General features: G+C 39.0%; 1 protein-coding gene across 1 annotated transcript in view; it reads left to right on the top strand.

Moving 5' to 3' along the window:
* Nucleotides 1-24,839, top strand: part of galnt9 (polypeptide N-acetylgalactosaminyltransferase 9) — a 149,043-nt gene that overhangs the window by 84,199 nt on the left and 40,005 nt on the right. The window contains exon 6 of the mRNA XM_028457463.1: nucleotides 22,446-22,563. Coding sequence (XP_028313264.1) covers nucleotides 22,446-22,563 — 118 coding nt within the window. The remainder of the gene's footprint in view (nucleotides 1-22,445; nucleotides 22,564-24,839) is intronic.

Raw genomic sequence — 24,839 nt, 5'->3', positions numbered from 1 at the left:
TTGCACTACATTAGCATAGCATTAACCTAGCAATAGCCTTAACGTTGTAATAACTTAGCAACAATCGCTTTGAAGGTTGAAAAAGGTTGAAAAGGTTGAAAAAGGTTGAAAAAGGTTGAAAAAGTTGAAAAAGTTTAAAAATTTGGAAAAAGTTTGAAAAATTTGAGAAAGTTTGAAAAATTTGAGAAAGTTTGAAAAATTTGAGAAAGTTTGAAAAAGTTGAAAAGTTTGAAAAGTGTTAAAGAGTTTGAAAAAGTTTGAAATGGTTGAAAAAGGTTGCAAAAGTTTGAAAAGGTTGAAAAAGTTTGAAAAGGTTGAAAAAGTTTAAAAAAGTTGAAAAAGTGAAAATTTTGAAAAAGTTTGAAAAATTTGAGAAAGTTTAAAAAATTTGAAATAGGTTGAAAAAGTTTGAAAAGTTTGAAAAAGGTTGAAAAGGTTAGCATTGCGTTAGCATCAGCGTTAACATTGTGCTAGCATTGACATTGCGTTAACATTGTGCTAGCATTAACATTGCGCTAGCATTGTGCTAGCATTAGCATTGTGCTAGCATTAGCATTGTGCTAACATTAGCATTGCGCTAACACTAGCATTGTGCTAGCATTAGCATTGCATTAGCATTAACATTGCGCTAGCATTAGCTTTGCGCAAGCATTAATATAGCATTGGTATTACGCTAACATTAGCATTGTGCTAGCATTAACATTGCGCTAACATTTACATTGTGCTAGCATTAGCATTGCTTTAGCATTGCGCTAACATTAGCATTGCGTTAGCATTAGTATTGCACAAGCATTAGCATTGCGCTAACATTTGAATTGTGCTAGCATTAGCTTTGTGCTAGCTTTAGCATTGCGCTAGCATTAGCATTGCGTTCGCATTGCGTTAGCATTGTGCTAACATTAGCATTGTGCTAACATTAGCATTGTGCTAGCATTGGCATTGTGCTAGCATTAACATTGCGCTAGCATTAATATTGCGTTAGCATTGTGCTAAGATTGGCATTGTGCTAGCATTAGCATTGCACTAACATTAGTATTGCGCAAGCATTAGCATTGCGCTAGTATTGCGCTAACATTTGAATTGCGTTAGCATTAGCATTGTGCTAGCATTAGCTTTACTCTAGCGTTAGCATTGCACTAGCATTAGCATTATGCTAGCATTAACATTGCGCTAACATTATTATTGTGCTAGCATTAGCATTACGCTAGCATTAGCATTGCACTAGCATTAGCATTGTGCTAGCATTAGCATTATGCTAACATTAGCATTGTGCTAACATTAACATTGCGCTAGCATTAACATTGTGCTAGCATTAGCATTGCGTTCGCATTGCGTTCGCATTGCGTTCGCATTGCGTTCGCATTGCACTAGCATTAGCATTGCGCAAGCATTAGCATTGTGCTAGTATTGCGCAAACATTTGAATTGCGCTAGCATTAGCATTGTGCTAGCATTAGCATTGCGCTAGCATTAATATTGCGCAAGCATTTGCATCGGGTTAGCATTGGCATAGCGTTAGCAATAGCATTGTTTTAGCATTCAAAAAGTTTGAAAAGGTTGAAAAAGTTTGAAAAGTTTGAAAAAGGTTTAAGAGTTTGAAAAAGTTTGAAATAGTTGAAAAAGGTTCAACAGTTTGAAAAGGTTGAAAAAGGTTGAAAAAGGTTGAAAAGTTTGAAAAAGTTTGAAAAAGTTTGAAAAGGTTAAAAAAGTTGAAAAAGTTTAAAAAAGTTGAAAAAGTTTGAAAAATTTGAGAAAGTTTGAAAAATTTGAAATAGGTTGAAAAGTTTGAAAAAGGTTGAAAAGGTTGAAAAAGTTTGTAATGTTTGAAAAGTTGAAAAGTTTTGAAAAAGCTGGAACATAGCAGAGATTGCAGAATTTTCTGAAAAGTTTGATACCTCAATTATTGAAATTGGTTGAAAACTGTAGGATGAGTTTGAGAGGACGGAAGAATAATAACATATAACTAGAATTTTTGCATTTCCTGAAGAAAATGCAAGTAAGGATGCATGTGCTGGCTCGCGTCGCACTACATTAGCATAGCATTAACCTCGCAATAGCCTTAACGTTGTAATAACTTAGCAACAATCGCGAAAACCAGTTTATATACTAGTATAAGTAAATTCCCAATATGAGCTGAAAGTGAACAAACAGCATTAGCATTGCGCTAGCATTAGCATTGCGTTAGCATTGCGCTAGCATTAGCATTGCGCTAGCATTGGCATTGCGCTAGCATTAGCATTGTGCTAGCATTAACATTGCGTTAGTATTGCACTAAGATTAGCATTGTGCTAGCATTAGCATTGTGCTCGCACTAGCATTGCGCTAGCATTAGTTTTGCACAAGCATTAGCATTGCGTTAGCATTGGCATAGCGTTGGCATTAGCATATCGTTAGCAATAGCCTTGTTTTAGCATTCAAAAAGTTTGAAAAGTGTTTAAGAGTTTGAAAAAGTTAGAAATGGTTGAAAAAGGTTCAAAAGTTTGAAAAGGTTGAAAAAGGTTGAAAAGTTTGAAAAAGGTTGAAAAAGTTTGAAAAGGTTGAAAAAGATTAAAAAAGTTGAAAAAGTTTGAAAATTTTGAAAAAGTTTGAAAAATTTGAGAAAGTTTGAAAAATTTGAGAAAGTTTGAAAAATTTGAAATAGGTTGAAAAAGTTTGAAAAGTTTGAAAAAGGTTGAAAAAGGTTGAAAAGGTTGAAAAGGTTGAAGAGGTTGAAAAAGTTTGAAAAAGTTGAAAAGGTTGAAAAGTTTGAAAAAGTTTGAAAAGTTTGAAAAAGTTTGAAATCTTTGAAAAAGGTTGAAAAAGGTTGAAAAGGTTGAAACAGTTTAAAAAGGTTGAAAAAGTTGAATGGTTTGGATCAAGAGGGTCAAAAAGGTTCGAACTTTCAATGTAAGTGGATGAGAGCAAAAATTTCCACGAGAAATAACTCAAAAAGTTGAAAAGTTTTTAAAAAGCTGGAACATAGCAGAGAAGTGCAGAATTTTCTGAAAAGTTTGATACCTCAATTGTTGAAATTGGTTGAAAACTGTGGGACGAGTTTGAGAGGACGGAAGAATAATAACCTATAATAATAAAGTACGACGAATTCAATAGTGAGGATGCCAATGCATCCTCACTAATAATAATAATAATAATAGCAATAACAAAGTAATATAAGAAGAATCTAGTAACAATATTACGATAAAAACAATAATAAACAATATTAAATAATGATCAGGTATTATGATGATAATATAGCAATGCTAATAATACAATGAGAATACCAGTAACTATAATAAAAACAATAATAAAAAAAAGAATATAAGAATAGCAAAAACATTAAATACAGTAGTAGTAAAATTATACACTAATAATAATGAAATAATATGAGAATCCAGTAACTATAAGATAAAAGAATAATAAAAAAATAATTATATAAGTAAAAGTATTAGTACAATTAGATAGGGATATAATATTAATAGTGGAAGTAGTAACAGTAATGGTTATAATAATAATAATAATAATAGCAATAACTATAATACAATGATAAAAACAATAATAAATATTAAATAAGGTAATATCAATAATAATATTACATGATAATACCAGTAACTCTAAGATAAAATATTAATTAAGAAGAACAATCACAATAATACAGTAGTAGTAGTACAATTATAAAATTATAATAGCAAAAACAAAATAATATGAGAATCCAGTAACTACAGTATAATACAATAATAAATATAAACAATATAAAACAATGAGGTAATAGCAATAATACAATAAGAATACCAGTAACTACAAGATAAAACAATAATAAGAAAGAAAGCACATCATTCATCTCTCTCTTTGGGCTGCAGCAGTCGATGCATTGTTTATAACCGCGGGCACCATGTGATAAACTTTAGCTTAGCTTTCTTAACTGCCGACTTTAAAACTATTTGCATGTTAACACGGACTTTGCGGGCATTTCCGGAGATTCTCCCTGTGCGCTATAAAGGGCTTGACTGCTCCTGAGTGTGATGTTCTGCTACGGAGTAAAAGCCTCACGTGCTTTTGTTTTGCTTACGTGGTGAAAATACGAGCGTTTATAATGCTGTGTTCATGGATAAACATGCATGTTTACTTACCAGAATAGTACGTCCCACTTTAGAAAACTGTGACACAATACAATTGCTGGTTATATGGAGCTGGTTCATCTTCAACAAACACGTAGTTTACCAAACAATACTAACAAAATAGTGAATGATATGTGTCGTTAGCCCGCGGGACTTTATAACGGTAGGGGATCTAAAACTGCCGTTCTTAATACAAGAATTCCCCCTCTACCTTGTCACCGAGGCTGGCTGCCTATCCTCTATCAAGTGTTACCTTAATAAAGAAAAGGACTGATTGTGTTTACTCCTATAGAAAGTCTATGAGAAGTCTCGCTTTTTTTATTTTTGAGATTGATATAAAGACCTGCCCAGTGTAGGTCAAAGCTGGAAACAATTCTTTTTTACAACAGTATGAGCTAGCCCCCCCCCCTTTCCCTTCTCTGTGAGGAAAGGAACCGAGGGGGCTTTCACTTACCAGAGGTCTAGGAGTGTGTTTTTCAAAACCCGGGCGCTGTCTCAGGTGGATGATTGCAGGCGGTTAATTTACTCAAGAAGGCTTCTTAATAGTTAATATATTTTATTAAAGGTTTCACAAAAATTAAACAAAAAGAAAATCAAAAGTCAATCACAAGTTTCAAAGTATCAAAGTCCTGAACTGTCAGCCGACAAGAACGGACAGGGGCCTGCCGAACAACTAGAATGTCCGTCTCTAAAAAGCTCCCTCCAACATAAAAATCAGTGAGATATATATAGCAAGAAGCGTGGCGTGATAGTGTGTCATAATTCATGCCCTGACCGCCTTAGCGAATAGGAAAAGAGAATACAAGTTCATTTTTTTTGTCAATGCCTTACTGGTGTAACAGATGCTTCAAGTTCACTCAGATGTCATGGCATACAAGAGTACAAAAGGTTATGCATATATGCAGATGTCATGGTTCAACGGGAGTACAACAGTGTAAAAGGTTGCACAAGGCGTTTTAGCAAAACACAGTATCCCTTTTTTATGAAAATAGAAGTATTAGCACCAGATGGTCATAACTTTTCTTGTGTAACATTTTTCCTATCATTTTTTTATAATAATGGCAGTTTAATAGGCGTGACACATCAGGACAGGCATATAGCTGTAGTGGTTAAATAAACACTTCTTTGCAGAATAATGAATGAATGATTAATACACACAACGTACAACAATATGTTATTATATACAGATATAAAGTGACAATAACAAACTTACAACATTCCCTGTGGATTGATTAATGTAGATGCCTATAGATGAGTAGCAGTTGACCACAGTTCATCTGTTTCGCCATCAAAATGGATGCCGGAAGTCGTCTCATCTGTGATCATGTTTAGATCGGAGGATTTAAATTTGAAGAGCCACCTTTAGTCGAAGCATTTGCATGTGCCCTGGGTTGTTCTGGCACTTCTAAGCAAATATGCCGAAAAGCATATACGTGGATAAAAATTGTTGCTACCCTTCAGTTAAAGAAGGAAAAACACAAAATGTTCACTGAAAAAACTTGAAACTTCCAAAGCAATAATAAATAAAAAAAAATGACTGAAAGTTAAATAATGAAAATCAGACATTGCTTTGGATTTTTGGCTCAGCAGAATTATTTAAAAAAACATAAATAATGAAACTAGCCCGAACAAAAATGATGGTGGCCTTGTAAATGAGTTTTAGAAATCCAGGAGTGTGACACTGGACTACAGCCAATCAGATCTCTTTCTACAGAGTGCTCCATGAGCTGTTTTGGGCGTTACTATGGGCTGCTGCGGTTAAATGGCGAAGCTAGAGGAAAAAGGAAGACTGAGGTGGAGAAGCAACAGTCTAAAGGCACAAACGTGTTTAGGAGTGTTTGTTTGCTCTGATCAGCTGGGATCGCTGCAGCTCTGCTGCTTGTGTGTGTGGAGCAGCTTTGAGCCTCTTACTGTCCTCACAGCAGTGAGTGATACTTGCTTTCATGTCTTTAAAACATCCGAAAACTCTCCAACCACGCAAGATAAAGCCCCTACAATTGTTACTAGTTTCTGATAGATAGATAGACAGACAGACAGACTTTATTGTCTGTCCTGAAGCAGTGACAGAAATTATCTTTTTGAGCAGCAACACATTCAGCCCAATAAAACATTCAGCACAGTAGAACACATAAAATTGGCTTAAAAACACACAAAGAGGATCAATATAGAAATAACATGAAAATTGTTTGCATTGTAATGCTATATCATGTTGTTCAGAGCAGTTATTGCAGAGGGGATGAAGGTGCGTTTGTAAATGTTTATCAGTGCCATGAGGAACTTTGTATCGTCTGCCTGAAGGCAGTAGCTGAAATCAGTGATGGAGGGGGTGTGATGAGTCTTCTGTGATCTGGGTGGCTTTCCTCATCACAGAGCGGTGGTACAAAGGGGGGGTGTCTGTGGTGAACCAATAATTTCACTTGCCTGATTGACAACAGGGGAGAGTTTGTTTTTGGATTTGATGGAGAGGGAGCTATACCAGGACAAGATGATAAATGTGAGGATGGATTCAATGAGACATAAACTAGGGTTAAAATGGCAGTGCTGACATTTAGGGCCTATACTACGAAGCTAGATAATTATATCCTGGATTTATCTCGGTTAGCAGGCTTCATCTAGCCATTGACATTCTCAGTCAGAGAGAAGCTGTCCTACGAATCTCGATTACAACTCTCTTAGTTAAGCGAGTTAATTTCAGCCCGTGCGTGCTCTTGTGACAGAGGAGGAGATCACAGCCTCAGACCATGGCTCAACTGTAGAGCAACTTACATTACACTTGAGGAATAATTCTTTGAAAATATGAATAATTAAAATCCATAATTCAGACCAAAAACAGTTGTTGCTGCACTAAAAGTAGCAAGGGATGAATGCAGGAATTGATGAGTGTTAATGCTTAGTGAGAAGATACATAAATGGAGAATCACTGATCAGTTTCACTTTCACCATGTCTGTGGCTCTGATGCTGTGTTCATACAGATCAGCCTACATTATTAAGTGGACTATATTTGTATTTTGTACTGTCTTATAGGACTGAGGCTCTTAGCATCACCACAGAAAACATGAATTAATTAATCATCAGATGAAAATGTATACTTTTCCTATAGGATGTCATTGGTAAATAAAAGGATTGCATCAGTCTAAATATTCTCTCTCCTGTCAGCATCACGTTAGATCCTCACAGTCACCTGTTCACAATGATCCTGCTTTTATTGGACAGGTCAATTTCTAAGACAACTGATTGGTCAGGAGGCGGGGCATTAGTACACGCTCATATCCTAGCCCAAGTCATTCAGCCCAAGTTACCATGTTGATTTAGCCCCGTAAGACGTTAGCCAGCTTCGTAGTATAGCACACATCGATTAAATCCCCAAAGTTAGTACGATAAGAGGAAATCTAGCGTTGTAGTATAAACCCTAAAAGTCTTCAGTTTTTCATATGATATCAGAAAACCAAATAAATCCCTTTTTAGATGAAGTGACAATTGCAAGAAACATGCATTTCTAGGATGAGCAGCAAACATGACAGTTCAGAATATTTCCTGTCAATAGCTGTCTCCATTTCCCTTAAAAATGAGCAAAATATAAATAGCGCAATAAAAACTGATAATGGAAACACCTGAATTTAAAAAAAAAACGCTGAAATGTCGCTCAAAAGTTTTTACACTTTCATGAGGAGGTATTTCAGGCGTTTTGATATTGAAATGTGTCGCAAAAGCACTATGGAAACCCCTTTTCTGCACATACACGTACGTATAAACAGAAGAGAAGACGGGACATTTTTTAGCATTATACTTAGTGCCACATTAGACAGCAAACAACGAACGAATATGAAATGTTATAAAGAGGTTCTGAACGTCTTTCTGCACAAACCGTAGTCCCAAGATGAGTTTAAATGTTCTCAATTGGGTTGAAATAAGATAATTGCAGACTGTACCGTGCTCAAAATTATGGACATAATCATTAACAAACAAGAAATGTTGACTTGGACAGTCTGGAGAGTTCATTTGTTACCAAAACTCATGTTTGTAAATAATGATAATACATTGTTTAACCAATAGTAATATATCTATTGGCAGCAAATTATTTCACAATTGTTTATGCTTGCAACCAACATACTCAGCAATGTGGTTCAATCGCAAAAATGCAATGTTCTTTAAAGCGTTAGCCCATATAGACAACAAAATAGAAAAGGCTTTATACAAATGTATTAAAGAAAATGAATAAATAAAAATGAACCACCCATAATTTCACAAGGTTTTTTCTTAGTTTAGTTTGGTTACCGTCTAAACTATCTAGGTTGCTAAATGTCAGCACATCTCCATAGCACTGGCATGGTTTAGGTTAGTTTATTGTCTAATGTCTACAACTTAAGTCAGAGTAGTATACACTAAGGGTGCAACGATTAGTTGACATTGTCGACAAAAATCAATAACAATTAGTCACCGACAAATGTATTTGCCGGCAATTGTCAATTATGTCATTACTTTTTCTAGCTGTGAACGAAGCAGAACATTGTTTTTTTATGTGGAGTGGTTCATCTCACCTTCTATGTATCTTTGCTCAGAGCTGTATGCACGTTGCGGACATGATTAGCGGGAGATATATCATCAAAAACATTACCACTGCTAAGAATACCGTATGTCGCTGTTACCGGGAGCTCAGCGCTGTCTCTCGTCACAGTCTACCTGAAGCTGTGACGAGCAGCGATACGTCACGCACCACTACTTAGTTAAGTCCAGACACCACTTCAACAAAGTGAACCAGTCTAAGTTCCTCCATCAGATCCATCAAAAGTTCCCACAAACACGGTGATGGTGTACTTCCGGCAGCTGAGCTGACAGCAGCAAAAGAGCAGAGCGGAGCTCAAAGGAATTTATTTACTAAACATGAACTTTTTCTTCTGAGAAATGATACGATACCTCAACATCAAACTCTATCATTTACCATCTGACTCTGGCTCTGAGGTAATCATCTACTGCTTTTTTATTTGCTGGCTCAACTGGAAAGTTAAGTAGCAAGCTAGCTAGCTACAAGTAGCAAGCTAACTAGCAGAAGAATGGCTCTTTCCACAACAGAATACAGCAATCTTCTCCAAAAGATTACTGAACTGGAGACTACAGTGCGAGGAATACAAGTGAACATTGAGGTTAATGGACACTGTGGATATGATAATGATACGACTGTGTCGCTGTTTCAAAACAGCGGAGTGGATAAAGCTAACTTGCTACCAGCCCGTGCTAACAAAGCTATCAGGCCTAGGGAGGATCCTGTTCCCGTTGATAAGCCAACAGGTGCGAGTCCTCCTTGGAATACCCTGGGAGATAAGCCTAAGAAAAAGTCATATCCACTTCAAAGGCTAACGGGCCGAGCAAAGCGCCCTGATATCAATATTGAGACGGACTGGCCTGCACTGGCTTCGCAGACTGCAGCCTCAACATCAACTCCCTTGTCTGCCCAGGCACAAAAGTGGACATCTGCTAAAGGCAGGAGTATCACCAAGTCACAAACCCAGTTTCATGTAGAACTGGGTAATCGATTCGCCTCACTGCTGAATGACCAAGGATCTGGCTCTAATGAGGTCAACACACAACCTTCTGGAACTGCGAAGACTGAAAGTGCTTCAGGAAAACAAAAGCGACATGGTAGGCCAAAGCAACAACCTCACACACTGATAGTGGGAGACGTTTCTGTTAAAGATGCTCAGAAGCTGTTTAGCAGCAACGTGAAAGTGATCTGCTTACCTAATGACACAGTATCAGACCTGGCTGACAAAATCTTGCATATCGTTGCAGATTACCCACATTTGAAAAATGTTGTGATTCATTTTGGGTTAAATGATTTAGCCAAGGAGGAGTCTGAGGTGTTAAAGCAGGATTTCACCCATCTGCTAAAAACTGTGAGCTGTTTACAGCCTAAAGTGTTCATCAGTGGCCCGATACCTCCAGTCCGCAAAGGAGATCTGAAATTCTCAAGGATTTACTCTTTGAATAAATTTCTGTCTTCGGCTTGTGCTGCCCTTTCACTAAATTTTATAGAAAATTTTCCTATTTTTTGGGAACGTCGTCATCTTTTTAGAGCAGATGGACTGTGTCTAAACAAGGCTGGAGTAAAACTCTTCACATCCAACTTGTTTTACTTCACCAGTCACACTGCTATCAGTTCTGATAAAGACAGAGGACAACATGTACCATCAGAGAACAAAACAACAAGGAAAGAACATGGAGTCGATGAGCTTCCAGCAAGAAATAAAAATCGCCAAAATGAAGAGGTCAACCCAACCCCCACATCTCAGGACCCACCTGTTTCACCCCAAAATTCACCTACTTCCACCTCATCCAGCTTCTCTCCTACCCCTGCCTTCTTGGATTTAACTGCCCAGATGAACGAGCTGGTTCTGGCTGGCACAAGACTGACACCCCACCCTTTACCCCACCATGGTCCCATCTTATCTCCTCTAAAGAACCAATCTGCACCACCCATCCCCCCTCGACGATACCAGGCCCAGGATCACTCTTCTCCTCAGGCCAGCTGTGCTCATCTTAGAGCGACACAGGTCTGATGTGTGCTGGGTCCAGACTGCAATAGCTCTATTTTTAGGAACAACCAGAAAAAGTCAGGGCCCTATGGAGTTAATGCAGTTTCTTTAATTCCTGTGGTGACAGGTAACACAGGTAAAATTGTGAAATTAAAGAAAAGCAAAAAGCTTTATAGAGATAAAAATTTGACTCCTATAACATGTCATCCAAAAAGTCCACCAGTGTCTCCAGTAAAGTTTTTAAAATGAGCTCTTCTTAATGTTCGATCTCTTGTTAACAAGTCACTACTAATTAATGATATTATTTTGACACATCACTTGGACTTTTTATTTCTTAATGAAACGTGGTTGAATGATGGTATCAGTAATACTATTCTCAATGAAAGTGCACCACAAGACTTTATTTATTTAAATACGTGTCGTACTTGCAGGAAAGGTGGTGGAGTTGCTGCCATTTTTAAATCAATATTTCAGTGCAACGAAATAATATTTGGGGATTTTATCTCCTTTGAATATATGTCATTCTTACTGAAGGGTGATTCAAGAGTTCTGTTTTTAGTCATTTATAGACCCCCAAAATATTCTGGAGAATTCATGGATGAGTTGGCTGAACTGCTGTCAGTTGTATGCACTGAATACAACTTTTTAATAATAACAGGTGATATAAATATTCATGTAGACAATAACATGGACAATACTGCCAAAGAACTGTATGCTTTAATGGATACTTTTGGTCTTACACAACATGTGACTGGTCCGACACACACTCAAGGTCACACTTTGGATCCGGTTATCTCTAAAGGTGTTGATATCTCTGCTGTTGATGTAAGAGACTTAGCTCTATCTGATCATTTCTGTCTTTTTTGACCTAGAGACTGTAACATCTGTTCCCCCTAGTTATGTGTGTTTAAAGAAAAGGTACATAAATGAGAACACAAGTGCACAGTTTATGGAAGCCATAGCAATGACACCAACATTGAGTGCTGAGACAGTTGATGATCTTCTGGATGAGTATAATAGAAAAGTCTGTAATGTCATAGATGTGGTGGCTCCAATCAAAACTAAGAGAAAACCAAACACACAGAAAACACCTTGGAGGAGGACTGAGATAATGCAGAATTTGAAATCTGACTGTAGAAGAGCTGAGCGTAAATGGAGATCAACAAAACTCCAAATTCATCGAGAACTGTACAAAATAAGTCTGCGAAAATTCAATGATGGCATGTTCAAAGCAAGGCAGCAATACTTTTCTGAAATTATTGCCAAAAATGTCAACAACTCTCGCACGTTGTTTTCTGTAATTGAAAAGCTCACAACCCCCCCAGATCAGATAGCCCCTGAATTACTGTCAGCTGGAAAATGCAATGAATTTGCTGTATATTTCAATGAAAAAATACAATCAATAAGGTCAAACATCAGAACAAACCAGCAAAATCACAAAAAGCTTGAACAGCTTCAACCACTGAGGGATGAGTCAACTACAATGTTAGAGTTTATTACAGTGAACCCAAAAACAATAGAGGAGACTGTTCAGCAGCTGAAGCCATCAACGTGTTGCCTTGACACAATACCCTCAAACTTCTTTAAAACTGTTGTAAAGTCAATTGTCACTGATTTGTGTCAGATAATTAACTGCTCATTCCAATCAGGCACCGTACCAAAATCCCTGAAAGGAGCTGCTGTGAAACCTCTGTTAAAAAAGAGAACACTGGATGTCTCTATACTGGCTAACTATAGACCAATCAGCAACCTTCCATTCATGGCCAAGATCATTGAGTCAACTGAGTAAATTCTTAACATTCAACAAAATATTTGATAAATTTCAGTCAGGTTTTCGTTCTCATCACAGCACTGAAACTGCTCTTATCAAAGTGATCAATGACATAAGGTTGAACACTGATTCAGGAAAAGTATTCTGTTGGATCTAAGTGCTGCATTTGACACTGTAGATCATACAATTTTGTTGCACAGATTGCAAACATGGGTTGGACTAAATGGAAAAGTAATGCAATGGTTTAAGTCATACTTGGAGGAGCGAAGCTATTTTGTAAGCATTGGAAACTTTGAATCTGGCAGATTACCAATGTCCTGTGGGGTTCCTCAGGGATCTGTTCTTGGACCTCTTCTGTTTAGCCTTTATATGCTTCCTTTAGGACAAATTTTACAGAACTGTAAGGTTGATTATCAGAGCTACGCAGATGACACACAACTATATCTATCACTGAACCCAGATGACTATGGTCCCATTGAGGTGTTGTGTGACTGTTTAGAAAAAGTAAACTGCTGGATGAGTGAAAACTTCCTTCAACTAAACCATGACAAGATGGAGGTGATTGTCTTTGGTAACAAGGAAAAGAGGACAGCTGTCAGCAATTATCTTGAGTCTCGATCTTTAAAAGCTAAAGACCAAGTCAAAAACCTTGGTGTTCTGATTGACTCAGATCTTACATTCAGCAGTCAGATCAAATCTATCACAAAAACAGCTTTCTACCACCTAAAGAACATCTCCAGAGTGAAAGGTTTAATGGCTCAGAAAGATCAGGAGAAACTGGTCCATGCTTTTATATCCAGCAGACTGGACTATTGTAATGGTCTTCTGACAGGAATCCCCCAAAAGAGCATCAAACAGCTACAGCTGGTTCAGAACGCTGCAGCTCGGGTCTTAACCAGAACAAAGAGGTCAGAACACATTACTCCAGTTTTAGTCTTTACACTGGCTCCCAATCAGCCTCAGAATAGACTTTAAAGTTCTGCTGCTGGTGTATAAATCTGTGAATGGGTTTGGTCCAGAATACATCAGTGAGATGTTAGTCAGGTATGAACCCAGCAGGTCTCTCAGATCTATGGACACAGGTCAGATAGTGGAGCCCAGAGCTCACAGTAAACATGGTGATGCTGCTTTTAGTTGTTATGCTGCAAAGAAGTGGAACAAACTGCCAGCAGAGCTGAAATCAGCATCTAATGTGAACATTTTTAAATCAAAGTTAAAGGCACTTTTTTTCTCTACTGCATATGATTGAGAGAGAGATTTTTTGTCATGTTGTTGATGTCATGATGATTTTACTGATGATTTTAATTGATTTTACTGATGATTTTAATTGATTTTACTGATGATTTTAAATGTTCTTATTGATTTTAAACAATTGAATGTTTTATCATGTAAAGCACATTGAGTTGCCTTGAGTATGAAATGCGCTATACAAATAAATTTGCCTTGCCTTGCCTTGCCTCTACTAAAGCATGCTAAGCGAACCCACTGACACATAAGACTGGGCTAAGAGCTAACGCTAACCACTGCATTAAAGGAATAGACCAAGTAAAAACTACACAACTTACTGTTATTAAACCATAAAGAGCCACCGGTTTGTTTATGGTCAGATTTAATACTTTTATGGAAGGATAAAAGCTAACAAGTCACACGTCGTGTGAAATAAATGTTAGCATTAACACTAATGTCACTATTTATCTGTCCCAACTTGTGAAATGCAATATATTTAATTATATTTAATGTGTTCACAGACAAAGCTGGTCCCATTAGACAGTAATTTAACTGTTGTGATTATTACACCTAAATATCCTAAATGTCCTTAATGATTAAATCATCAAGATTGATTTGGTTTAATTATAGTAATCAGAGAGATATTTATCAACCATTTATGTAATTCATTAGATATAAACTAAATTAGATTCAGCAGCAATGATTTATATTAGCAGTAAAAATACTAATTATTTTTGCATTTCATGTGCTTTTTATCGTTTTAGAAAATCGTTTCATTATTAATGAGGAAATAAATTATTTACATACAATAACAGTAATGGAATTACCCATATGCACAAGCTTTTTAATGTGTAAATGTTATTAGTGAAGCAGATTCTAGTGCTGATGTATTCAATTTATTTTGTGTTTGTAAGGAACCTGTTTACACTAAGTTATTTATTTATTTATTGTTTTTATTTGTGGTAATTTGCCCCAAGCCAAATTTAAATTTAATCATTTCAATAAACAATGACCAGTCGACTATTTAAATAAAAAAAAATAAAAAAAACACCCCATCTTAGCTGAGCTAAGGAAAGTGTACCATGGGTACAGTAATGGCATGAAACTAAAGGCTAACAGGCTGTCAGCAAAGAGGTGGAAATGAAAGCCAGCTCTACCGTCTGTTGTGATGGGGAATGTCAGCTCGCTACCAAACAAGTGTGATGAGCAGGGAGACAGATGACTTACCAGGAGGCCAGTCTGATGTGTTTTATAGAGAGCTGGTTGAGTGACAACATCCCGGACTCCTGTGTGGAGATTCCTGGAGCAAACAGAGATACCTGGAGTGGGAAAAGCAAAGGTGGGGGTCTGATTCTCTATTTAAACAATTGCTAGTGTAATCCCATACACATTGTGGGTAATGAAAAGATCTGATGTTGGGATGCAGAGATTTTGACAGTGGGTCTAAGAAGCTACTATGTTTCGAGTCGCCATGATTGTTTACATCAGCCTCGCACTGTCCCGGAAGTGGCATGTGACGTCAGCCATGAGGCCGTGGCATCCCAATGCTTTTATTTTGATATTGGGGGATTTTAACCACATCAGCCTCTCTTCTTATCTCACTGGCTTTGTACAGTATGTCAAATGTCCCATTAGGAAAAATAAGACTCTGGACTTGCTGTATGCAAATGCCTAGGATGCATATTCTGCTTCAACCCTTCCATCAATTATCAATTTATACCATAACCTGGTGTTTCTTCAACCCACCTACAAGCTGTGTGTACTGAGGCAGTCTGTGACCACCTGTACATTTTGGAGTAGGACACCAAAGACCAAAGAGACCCTCCAGGCATGCTATGAGTGCATAGACTGAGAAGTGCTCCAGGAAACAGATTGAAATAAGGGAGGCTCAGACCTGGATAGGAAAGTGGACTGCTTCACCAGGTGCTTGTCTTTCTGAAGAGATGCTGTGGCACCTGCAAGGACTGTGCTCTGATGCACAGAAGAGGTCCTAAGGTGACTCTTCAACCCACGGTGTTTAAGTAAATATGGAGGCATCTAGTGTAGGACTGTGTGAGACATTTTCTTTCCAACATAAGTCAGCACTTCATAAATTTAAGGAGAGTGAAAAAGAAGAGAGCCAGGTTTATTGCTCTAACCATTTGCAGTAATTGCTGCTACATCTTTACAACAGACTGTTTGAATGCAGAGTCGTAGTCTACAGTGGTCGGATAGGGATGTCAGCGGCTTCAATGATGCAGAGTTCATTAAAATTGGAATTGTGTTGTTCAGACTGTCTTTACCAGATAGGATTTGGGTCGCATTTGTTTTTTACCTTCTTCAACGAATAATGTAAAGAGGCAGCAGCACGAGGCAAAATTCATATACAACAGAAAAATTTTCTGATAACACTCAGATGATGCACAAGCAAAACATTACTAGGCTCTTTTAACAATGCTCTACTGAGTTGTGCTTTGTCATGCCATTCTCATTTCATTCTACAGCAACTTAGCCAAAACAAAAAACTCTCCAAGTCATAAAGACAAACCTACTCACCCTGGAGGAAATGTTTAAGTTTGGAAGGTTTTAAACATCACAAAGCAAATATGTTAACATACCACAAACAAGACAGACTGAGGCAGCTTCTATCCTAAAGTGATCACTATACTGAACTTGGCAGGAATACTTTAATTTGACAGTGACATTATAAGGAATGATTTACTCAATTGGGAATGTTATTGGTGTTGGACTCTGAATGTTTACTTACATACTTCTACATCAAATAATTCCAAAAGCTCACCAAGAACGTGTTGTTAATATGGTCAGATAATTTGTCCTGTAATTATTTTTTTTAGGATGATGATGGAATGAAAGTACGGAGCTTTGATGTTGTTTGAAACCTTTTTCAGTCGTTTGAGGCAGCAAATTGGAATGATGAAAGGTTGTATGGATTTAAGGAATGGTTGTAATGAATAAAGAGAGTACAAGTGGGCTGGCTGATGGAGATAATGAGTAGCAAGCAGAGGTTTGCAGGGGTTTTATATTAAACTATGAATTGATTTATGAACAAACTTGTACCAGTGAAACACATTTCAAGACTGATAAGTTGGTCAGTGTGTAGTTTAATCTCAGACATTATATAGAAAGACACTTTTTAGGCCACAGTGGCAAGCAAAGAACTTATACTTTTGAAATTTGTTTGACGTGCATCATTAATTTTTTTTTATTTTTACTTAATCCAATATTTTCAAAATTATATTCTGGGAAGTCAAGATAATTTTCTTTATGAGTCAAGATTACCTCGATTTTGGTTTGTGCACTACATGGCTCACAGCACTTACACTTAAAGGTCCAGTAATATGCTACTTTTCACCAGTGTTAGGCGGTACCGCCCCAACATCACTTTTGACAGTAGCTCGTACTGTAACACAATGTTTTTCTAAAGAAATAACGCTGTTACCATTATATTATGGTGGGTTTGTCCCTGTTACTTTGCTAGCTGCAGTGTACTTCTTGTTTACAGTGGCGCTACATATTTTTGCAGTAGAAGAAGAAGAATTGTCAGCGTGTCTCTGTTTACATCACGTGCGCCAATCATTTTTTTTTTTTTTTCCTTGTCTGCACATGCTGTCAAAGGTCAACACTACCAGAAGTGCAATCATTATGAGACAGCAATGCATGTTTTGTTATTGCAATAAAATAAATTGATTTATTTTATTGCTTAAATGTGACCATCCCTCCCTAGGGAAGGGTAAGAAATCTTTTATTATAGAAAGGATATAAAAAGGGAGAGCAGTGTATACACCTAGGTGGAGGGGGGTGGGGGGCAGGGAGGAGAGACTCAAAGTAGGAAATAGAAACGGTGGGGAAGAATAGATTATTTTACAGTGAGGGTGAGATGTGAAGTTGTAGAACATATTGTGCTTATTATGTTGTGTAATCAAGCCAGTATAGTGACGAGTGTGAAGCTTAGCTATAAAGTTGGTCGCTGTGGGCAGGGGGAATGAGTGAGTGGTAGTACCTAAAGCAGGTATTTGGGATTAACTTGTCTAAAGTTAAGCCCAGTATGAGTTCTATCCCACATTCCAGTATATGTGCAAAAACCGCTACCGCAAACCCAGGAACTTCCCCGGGCCCGCAAATGCAGCCAGGCCAGTAGAAAGAGCGGAGGCCAGAGAGCCCCAGGCAACCCCCCCACGGCTGAGCAGCCCCCCAGATGCCCCCAAGATCCCAGGACAAGAGGCAGCCACCGCCCCCCACACACACATCTGAGGAAGCCCCAAGCAGCCGAGCACCCAGCGCATCCAACTTATGTGTATATATGTTTATGTAGTGTGTAACCCACATGAATAAACACTTCAATCACCATAGTGGAATCTCTTGCCATTCATCCTGAAGCAGTACCGGATATCTATGGCGGCGAGGAAGTCCTCGGGTGTTCTACCATACCAACTTGGAGCCCAACAGAACTCCAACAACATCAAAAGGCTGACCCCGCCATTGGACGGGTCATCAATATCTTGGAGGCGGGAGGTGAAGTCAAACCCAACCTTACCTCTGCCTCTGATGAGCTCAGGCTGATGTTCAAGGAGTGGAAAAGGTTGGAGATGAAGGATGGTATACTTTACAGAATTCGTTGGTCAGGAGAAAACGTGAGTTACCAGTTCGTTGCCCCCAAGTCTCTTAGACCCACCATTCTCACATGCCTACATGAAGATATGGGACACATGGGTTTAGAAAGAACACTGGACTTGGTTAGAGCAAGGTTTTACTGGCCAAAGATGGCTGGGGATGTAGAGAAAAAGCTTAAGTCATGTGGACGTTGTGTCAGAAGGAAGACACAACCAGAAAAATCGGCACCCCTGGTGAATATCCAAACAACTCATCCCATGGAGCTAGTGTGCATGGATTATTTATCTCTAGAACCTGATAGTCACAACACTAAAGACATCTTGGTCATAACTGATAATTTTACTAAGTATGCGGTTGCCATACCAACAAAAGATCAGAAGGCTACTACAGTTGCAAAGACTCTTTGGGAACAGTTCTTGGTGCATTACGGGTTTCCAGAACGGCTGCTAAGTGATCAGGGCAGAGATTTTGAGTCTCAACTCATCAAGGAACTCTGCACCCTGGTAGGCATCACTAAAGTGCGCACAAGTCCCTATCACCCAAGAGGAAACCCTGTAGAGCGGTTTAACCGAACACTTTTAGGCATGTTGGGAACCTTAAAGGGCAAAGAAAAAAGTCACTGGCGAGATTATTTGAAACCGCTAACTCATGCTTATAACTGCACCAAAAACAATGTCACAGGGTTCAGCCCATATGAGCTAATGTTTGGGCGCCAGCCACGGTTGCCAGTGGACATTGCATTCTGCTTACCTGTAAAAGATGGCTCTCCTAAATCCCACTCCCAGTATGTCAAGAATTTGAAAGCACGGCTAGAGGAGAGGAATTCACAAAAAGTTGCTGATCGAAAAAAATGCCGTTTTGACAAAACCGTAAGAGAGTCAACACTAGAACAAGGTGACCAAGTTTTAGTGAAGAACCTACGGCTACGGAATAAACACAAGTTTGCAGATAAGTGGGAGTCAACTGTGTACAAAGTTCTACAAAGAATGGGAGACTTACCTGTGTATAAAGTACAGCCCATCAGTGGGGACGGACCCGCCCGAACTTTACATAGAAGTCTCTTACTCCCTTGGTGGAGGAAACTGAACCAGCTACACCCAATATCAGCAGACCGAAAACCAGACAAAGTCACCCTCAGCTCTCAGAGGCGCACTCAGAGTCTGAGGACGATACACCTATCTATCCTATTCAATCATCTGTAATTCCTGAGAAAAGATTTGTCCAGGTGTGCGAAGTTCCAAAGAGACAACACATCAGTGTAAATCGAGCAGCGGAGGATAAATGCTTGCCGTTCATGCCAACAAACCCCTCAGCCTCCAGTCCTCAGGATGAACTTAATGAGACCAGTCTTCCTGTTGAAACTGTTGGAACACCTTCTGAGATGGTTGAAAGTGAGGAGCCTGAAGTCATGGATGAGCAGTCCTCTGCAGACAAAGACATAAATCAACTGGACATGAGAAATGAAAATGAGATTGAGAAAAATGAGAATGAAATGAATAAGTCAAATAAAAATCCAGCTTTTGCTGATTAAGGAAATGATCAATCTTCTGGTGATTTGGAGGAGCCTGCAAATGAAGACACAAGTGACTCTGCACGAAAGTCAGAGAGGCCACGACAACCCCCTGACCGCCTTCACTACATTCAGTTAGGAAAACCCTTAATCTCCTTTGCACAAAGTCTCTTTAAAAGCTTTAACGAAGCTCTTGACACAATCAGTGACTATGATAATTCCCCTATGAGCCACATTACAGCATGAAGAGACTCATGCAGATTCAAGAGGGGAGGGTGTAACCCACATGAATAATAGGGTTATAAATCTGTGTGATTAGAGGTGTGGTCTTGCCGCCGAACAGAAGGTGGCGCACCTACTCTGTGTCTATGTTAGTGTGCACTCTGTGGTTTCTTCCTCTTCCGGTTGAGACGTTATACCTGAAGGCCGCACCCACACAAGCTAAGGATACCCTCGCACTGATTCTTGTGTGAGAGTGAACGTGAGGCGCTGCATGTGTCTTGTTGGCCCTCTCATTGTGAGCTCCGGATTGGATCATTCAGAACCAGAATCTGAATCCTTTCGGGTTCAGTGGCGAGCCAACCCAAGAGACGATAGACTGTGGACGGACCGGAATCACGGTGTGGCCAGCTGTGGGGCCGCCCTCAGTGGACATCAGGATCATCAACTCAATCCACTCATTCAGGAACAGATAAGAATCAACACAATAAAACTACCCGGGTGGTGTTAAATAGGGTGCATCCAACAATTCAAGAACATCATCTGTTTTTTCCATAACGGAGAAGTGAGTCTAAGGGAAATAACTTGCATCTCCTCTTAAGGAGGATTTCACAAATGACACTTTTATTTGAACTTTGTTTATTTAATTTATTTTGTACCTTGGAAGAGTTCTATTTTGTACACTTATATTTTATTTTGGGACATTCATATGCATGGTAGTGATGAGGCAATAAAGATTGTCATTGTTCAACTTCACGTCCACCCTTCCTTGTGAGTTGATCAGGAAATTAAAGATATCCATTCCCGAACCTAGTTGAATGTTAGCATTGTCGATCTTAGCTGTTATCAAGTGGGTAAAGCTAGGGGCGCTACAAGTGCAATAGCTCCGGAGGTTGGAAGTGGTGGTCCCACCCTCCGGGGGGTGGTGTGTTGAGGTGTAATTCAAATTGGAGGGATTCGTAGGGCAGTCAGAGGTGGGAGTGCCGCCCACGCGCCACTACTTAGTAGCACAGGCGGCAGCCCCCTCCACCCCAGCCCCACCATCCAGCCCCCCAAGGGTTGGGTATGTGAGTGTGGTGCAACAAGTGGGTGAGCCAGACCAGCTGGGAGTGAGTGACTTGAAGTGTCCATGTAGGAGGCTTGTCTGGTATGAGCCCGGCCCGTCCGCATGGCGGGCCACCGGAGAGGGTCCCCAGGGCGCTGAGCAGCACAACCGGAGGCGGAGCCAGGCACCAGCCACATCCCCCAGCACTCCAGGAGGCGACCCCCCTGACTTTGTGAATGAAGTAACTAGTAACGGTAACTAGTTACTTTTTTTCAGTAACGAGCACAACACTGCTTTTCACCCATCTCCATTTGTTCTGAGAACCCCAACAACATAGTGTTTGAGGTGTATATTCCCAAAGTAGCCCTCTGAAAAGTCAATTTAATGACACTTCTAAAAATAGGCTGTTTTTTGGCTTTCATGCAAATGCATGAGTGGGTGTGTCTGTAGACGCAGACTTCATGTCACAGCTGATCACCAAAGCGATTTTCTTTTGCTATCCACACACTCTTGTTATTGTTTTCAGCCAAAAAAAAACTAAACATTACAGTAAAACACATGGCTAGTTAAGCTGCTATTGTGATTGTGAGTCAGACAAACTCTGCTTCACGTTGTGTTTATCACATCAGCAGCAGAGTCAATCAGCTGTTTGAAATACTCACCAGAGCTGCTACGTCACTTTCTTGTCATCCGCACCACTACTGATTACAGGAATAGTCCATTTAAGACGATTGTCCATTGTTTTGTCGAACCGCTGTGTCGTATTGGGTCACAAACATGTCAGATCATGTCAAAGGTGATACGAGGTGGTATAATGGTTACTAAAAATGGAACTGATTGTGACATCACAACATGAGAAAAATCCAACTCGACATTTGGAGCTAACTTTTTTACAAACTGTGGAATAACAAGGGAGAAAAGAACCAGACCTTTTTAAACTTTGGCCCTCTGAATGAGGCTAAAAGAATATATATCACTATAGCAAAACCATTATAAAGTGAATTTTTCATAATTCTGCCCTTTTAATAAATCACAATGCAGTGCCTGAAGAAGCTCATTCTGCTCTGTATATAATAATATACGGGGAGCTCGCTAGAAGTATTGTTCCAGAACAAAGACTTGAGCTGTCTGGTTTCGTTACTGAACAACCTAATCAGAAATCAAGGGTGTGTAAAAAATCAAGATAATGTCTAACTTGCTGATTTTTCTTTGTTATCTTTTAGGAGTGGCAGCATTTTCTGTATTAACACATTCTTCGACTTGAGTGTTAGTATTTACTGTAAGATATTGTTTCATATTATTTGACTTTAATTACTTTTTGACTTCACATTAGCAGTAGAATCAGTCAAAAAATATGCCAGTTTCTTTTATCAAAGTCTGTAAACTGACTTAGTAGTAATAGTCAGTGACTGAGTGTTGTCTTTGTGATTTCATGTAGAACTCCAGCCATGATTGGCTGCTCCTTCGTGGTCGATCGGGAATACTTTGGGGATATTGGCCTGCTCGATCCTGGAATGGAGGTTTATGGAGGCGAGAACATCGAGCTGGGCATGCGGGTAGGTAACTCAAATGTTAATTACAGCTACTGATGAAATGCGTTCAAATGAGAAAGCCATGAAAATCAAAGTTAAATCGAACTTTCAAAGGAAAAAACCCTAAATTAAAACTGAAATAGCTGTGGGATTCCCTGCATAATGAGGCATTCAATTAGGCTTTTTTACGAGTGAAGACAAAAAGTAACAAATACTCTTACAATATTAAAAATGTAAATTTAAACCAAACTATCAAGGCTAGAATATATTTTTAAATCTTTTTTTTCAGTTTGGAATAACTTGTAAAGAAGTTTTCCTGGATTTTCAATTCAGTAAAATTTGAATGAGAAAAAAATCAATGAGAGGAAGGGGAACCCTTTCGTGTTGATATAAACCCTGTTTGTGGAAATGTAAACCTATTTTGCATTTTCTTAAAGTTGAACATAATGCTTTGCGAAAACAGTGGGTGTGCTGAAGAGTCGGTTAGTGCCTAAATTCAGAAAATATTTCTCTCCATCCAAGTGAAACCTATCTGAATGTACTGTAGATTATCTCCTTGGCCTCATTGAAATAATATGCTTGAAAGATCCCACTCCTTTTGAAGTTGTGCCGACATCCAGTAAAGAATCCTGTGACGTCTTCGGCTGCACCCCTGAAGTGTCAGCCATCCTTTGAAAAGCACGGCTGGAGATTTTCTATGATTGAATCTGGTTCACAGATTGCTTTAGTGCTTTATTCAAGTCAAAGTCACTTACAGTTTCTGATGACAATTTCACAGCCTGTTATTTATTCACCTAAAGAGGCTTTTCCCTAGATATTAATGGCATGCTTTTGTTGTATATATTAATATGTAATATTAATACAATTATGTACGTAGGTGCTAATTTGAAAGCTGCATTGCCAATGTGACTGTAATACAATTTTCCATCATGAACCATTTTCTTCATTGCTAGCATTTTACTAATTTATTGTAACTAACATGTTCCTAGCAAAGCAAACATATCAGCCAAACTAGGAAAATTAAATTGAAGCAATTTTACTGAATTTCACAAAGGCAAATACCGCTCCTTGTTTGGTCTTCCTCTGTAAAGAAACACATTCTACAAAAAAGGTGGCATTTAGCACATGCACAAGCTTGGATTGGCCTACAGTCAACAGCCAGCTTCAACCATTCATATTCTGCAGCCACTAATGGAAAGGAGTCGAGCTTCTTGTGAAGTGGACTGCAATTACTCCTCAAAGAGCCACAGCTCAGACAGCTCATTGTACTGAGTCTAGGAGTTGCTTTCTGCAATATCTATGATTGACAGAAACACTTTAACAATTAGTGAGGGCAGCTTGCAAAGAGCACAGCCTGCCCAATGTCATCTAACTGTAGAAGGCTGATGAAAGGCAAAGTTTGCAGTGAATGGTTTGGGTGCATTTCTAATTTACTGTGCATTGTGACTACTGCTCTGGTTGGCTTTAGGTAAAGAAAGCTGTCTGGCTTCAGAGCCCACTTCTTTTGTAATCTCAAGTATAAGCAGGAGCACATTATGCAGAATGTCCAAGCTCTGCACAGAAAAGAAGGAAGAGAAGACAAATTAAAAAATCTGACAGAAACCTTCATTTTCTTCAATTGGAGGCTGGTGGACTTCTCTGTCTGCTGCACAAACATTTGATAATGTAGAAAACAAACAAACAAAAAAAAAACAACAATTTTGAAACCTAACCTAAAAACCTATATTTTTTCACCCTAATATAATGTGGGTGCTCCACTAGGTCCTGTAACTTTGCTCTTAAAACAGGCAGATTTGGACAGAAACTGTCCTATTGATCTGTTGTTGCCATTAATCTGAGTTAATGCATCAACAGAGTCTGTCAATCAGTCAGCACCAGTTGAAGATGATCTACTGAGCATCATCCAGCAGGTCTGAGCTCCTGAGTAGTCACTACACTCATTTGTGAACATTGTGCCATTGATGCATAAATTATGCATGCTGCTCAGCTTGTTCTTGCCTGATGCTCCTGCCATCAACGCAACACGAGAGTTTTGCGGTCAAAACATGGAGAGAAAGACACAGGAGCTCATTGGAGTGGTGCGTCCGCCTCGGGTGTGTAGCTGTTCTCTCCCTCGCACACACTTTACACACACTCTGCATCAGAAAAGCTCAGCAGAGGAGGTACTTCCTGCGGCAGCTGAAGAAGTTCAGTCTGTCAACAAAGATGATGGTGAACTACTACAGCTTCATCGTCTGCTCCTCCATCACCATCTGGTATGCTGCAGCTATGGCCAAGGACAAGACTGCAGCGTATCATCC

The sequence above is a fragment of the Gouania willdenowi genome, chromosome 9, assembly GCF_900634775.1.
Source record: "Gouania willdenowi chromosome 9, fGouWil2.1, whole genome shotgun sequence".
Lineage (NCBI taxonomy): Eukaryota > Metazoa > Chordata > Actinopteri > Blenniiformes > Gobiesocidae > Gouania > Gouania willdenowi.
The sequence above is the reverse complement of the archived record's forward strand: the minus strand, read 5'-3'. Positions and strand labels throughout refer to the sequence as shown.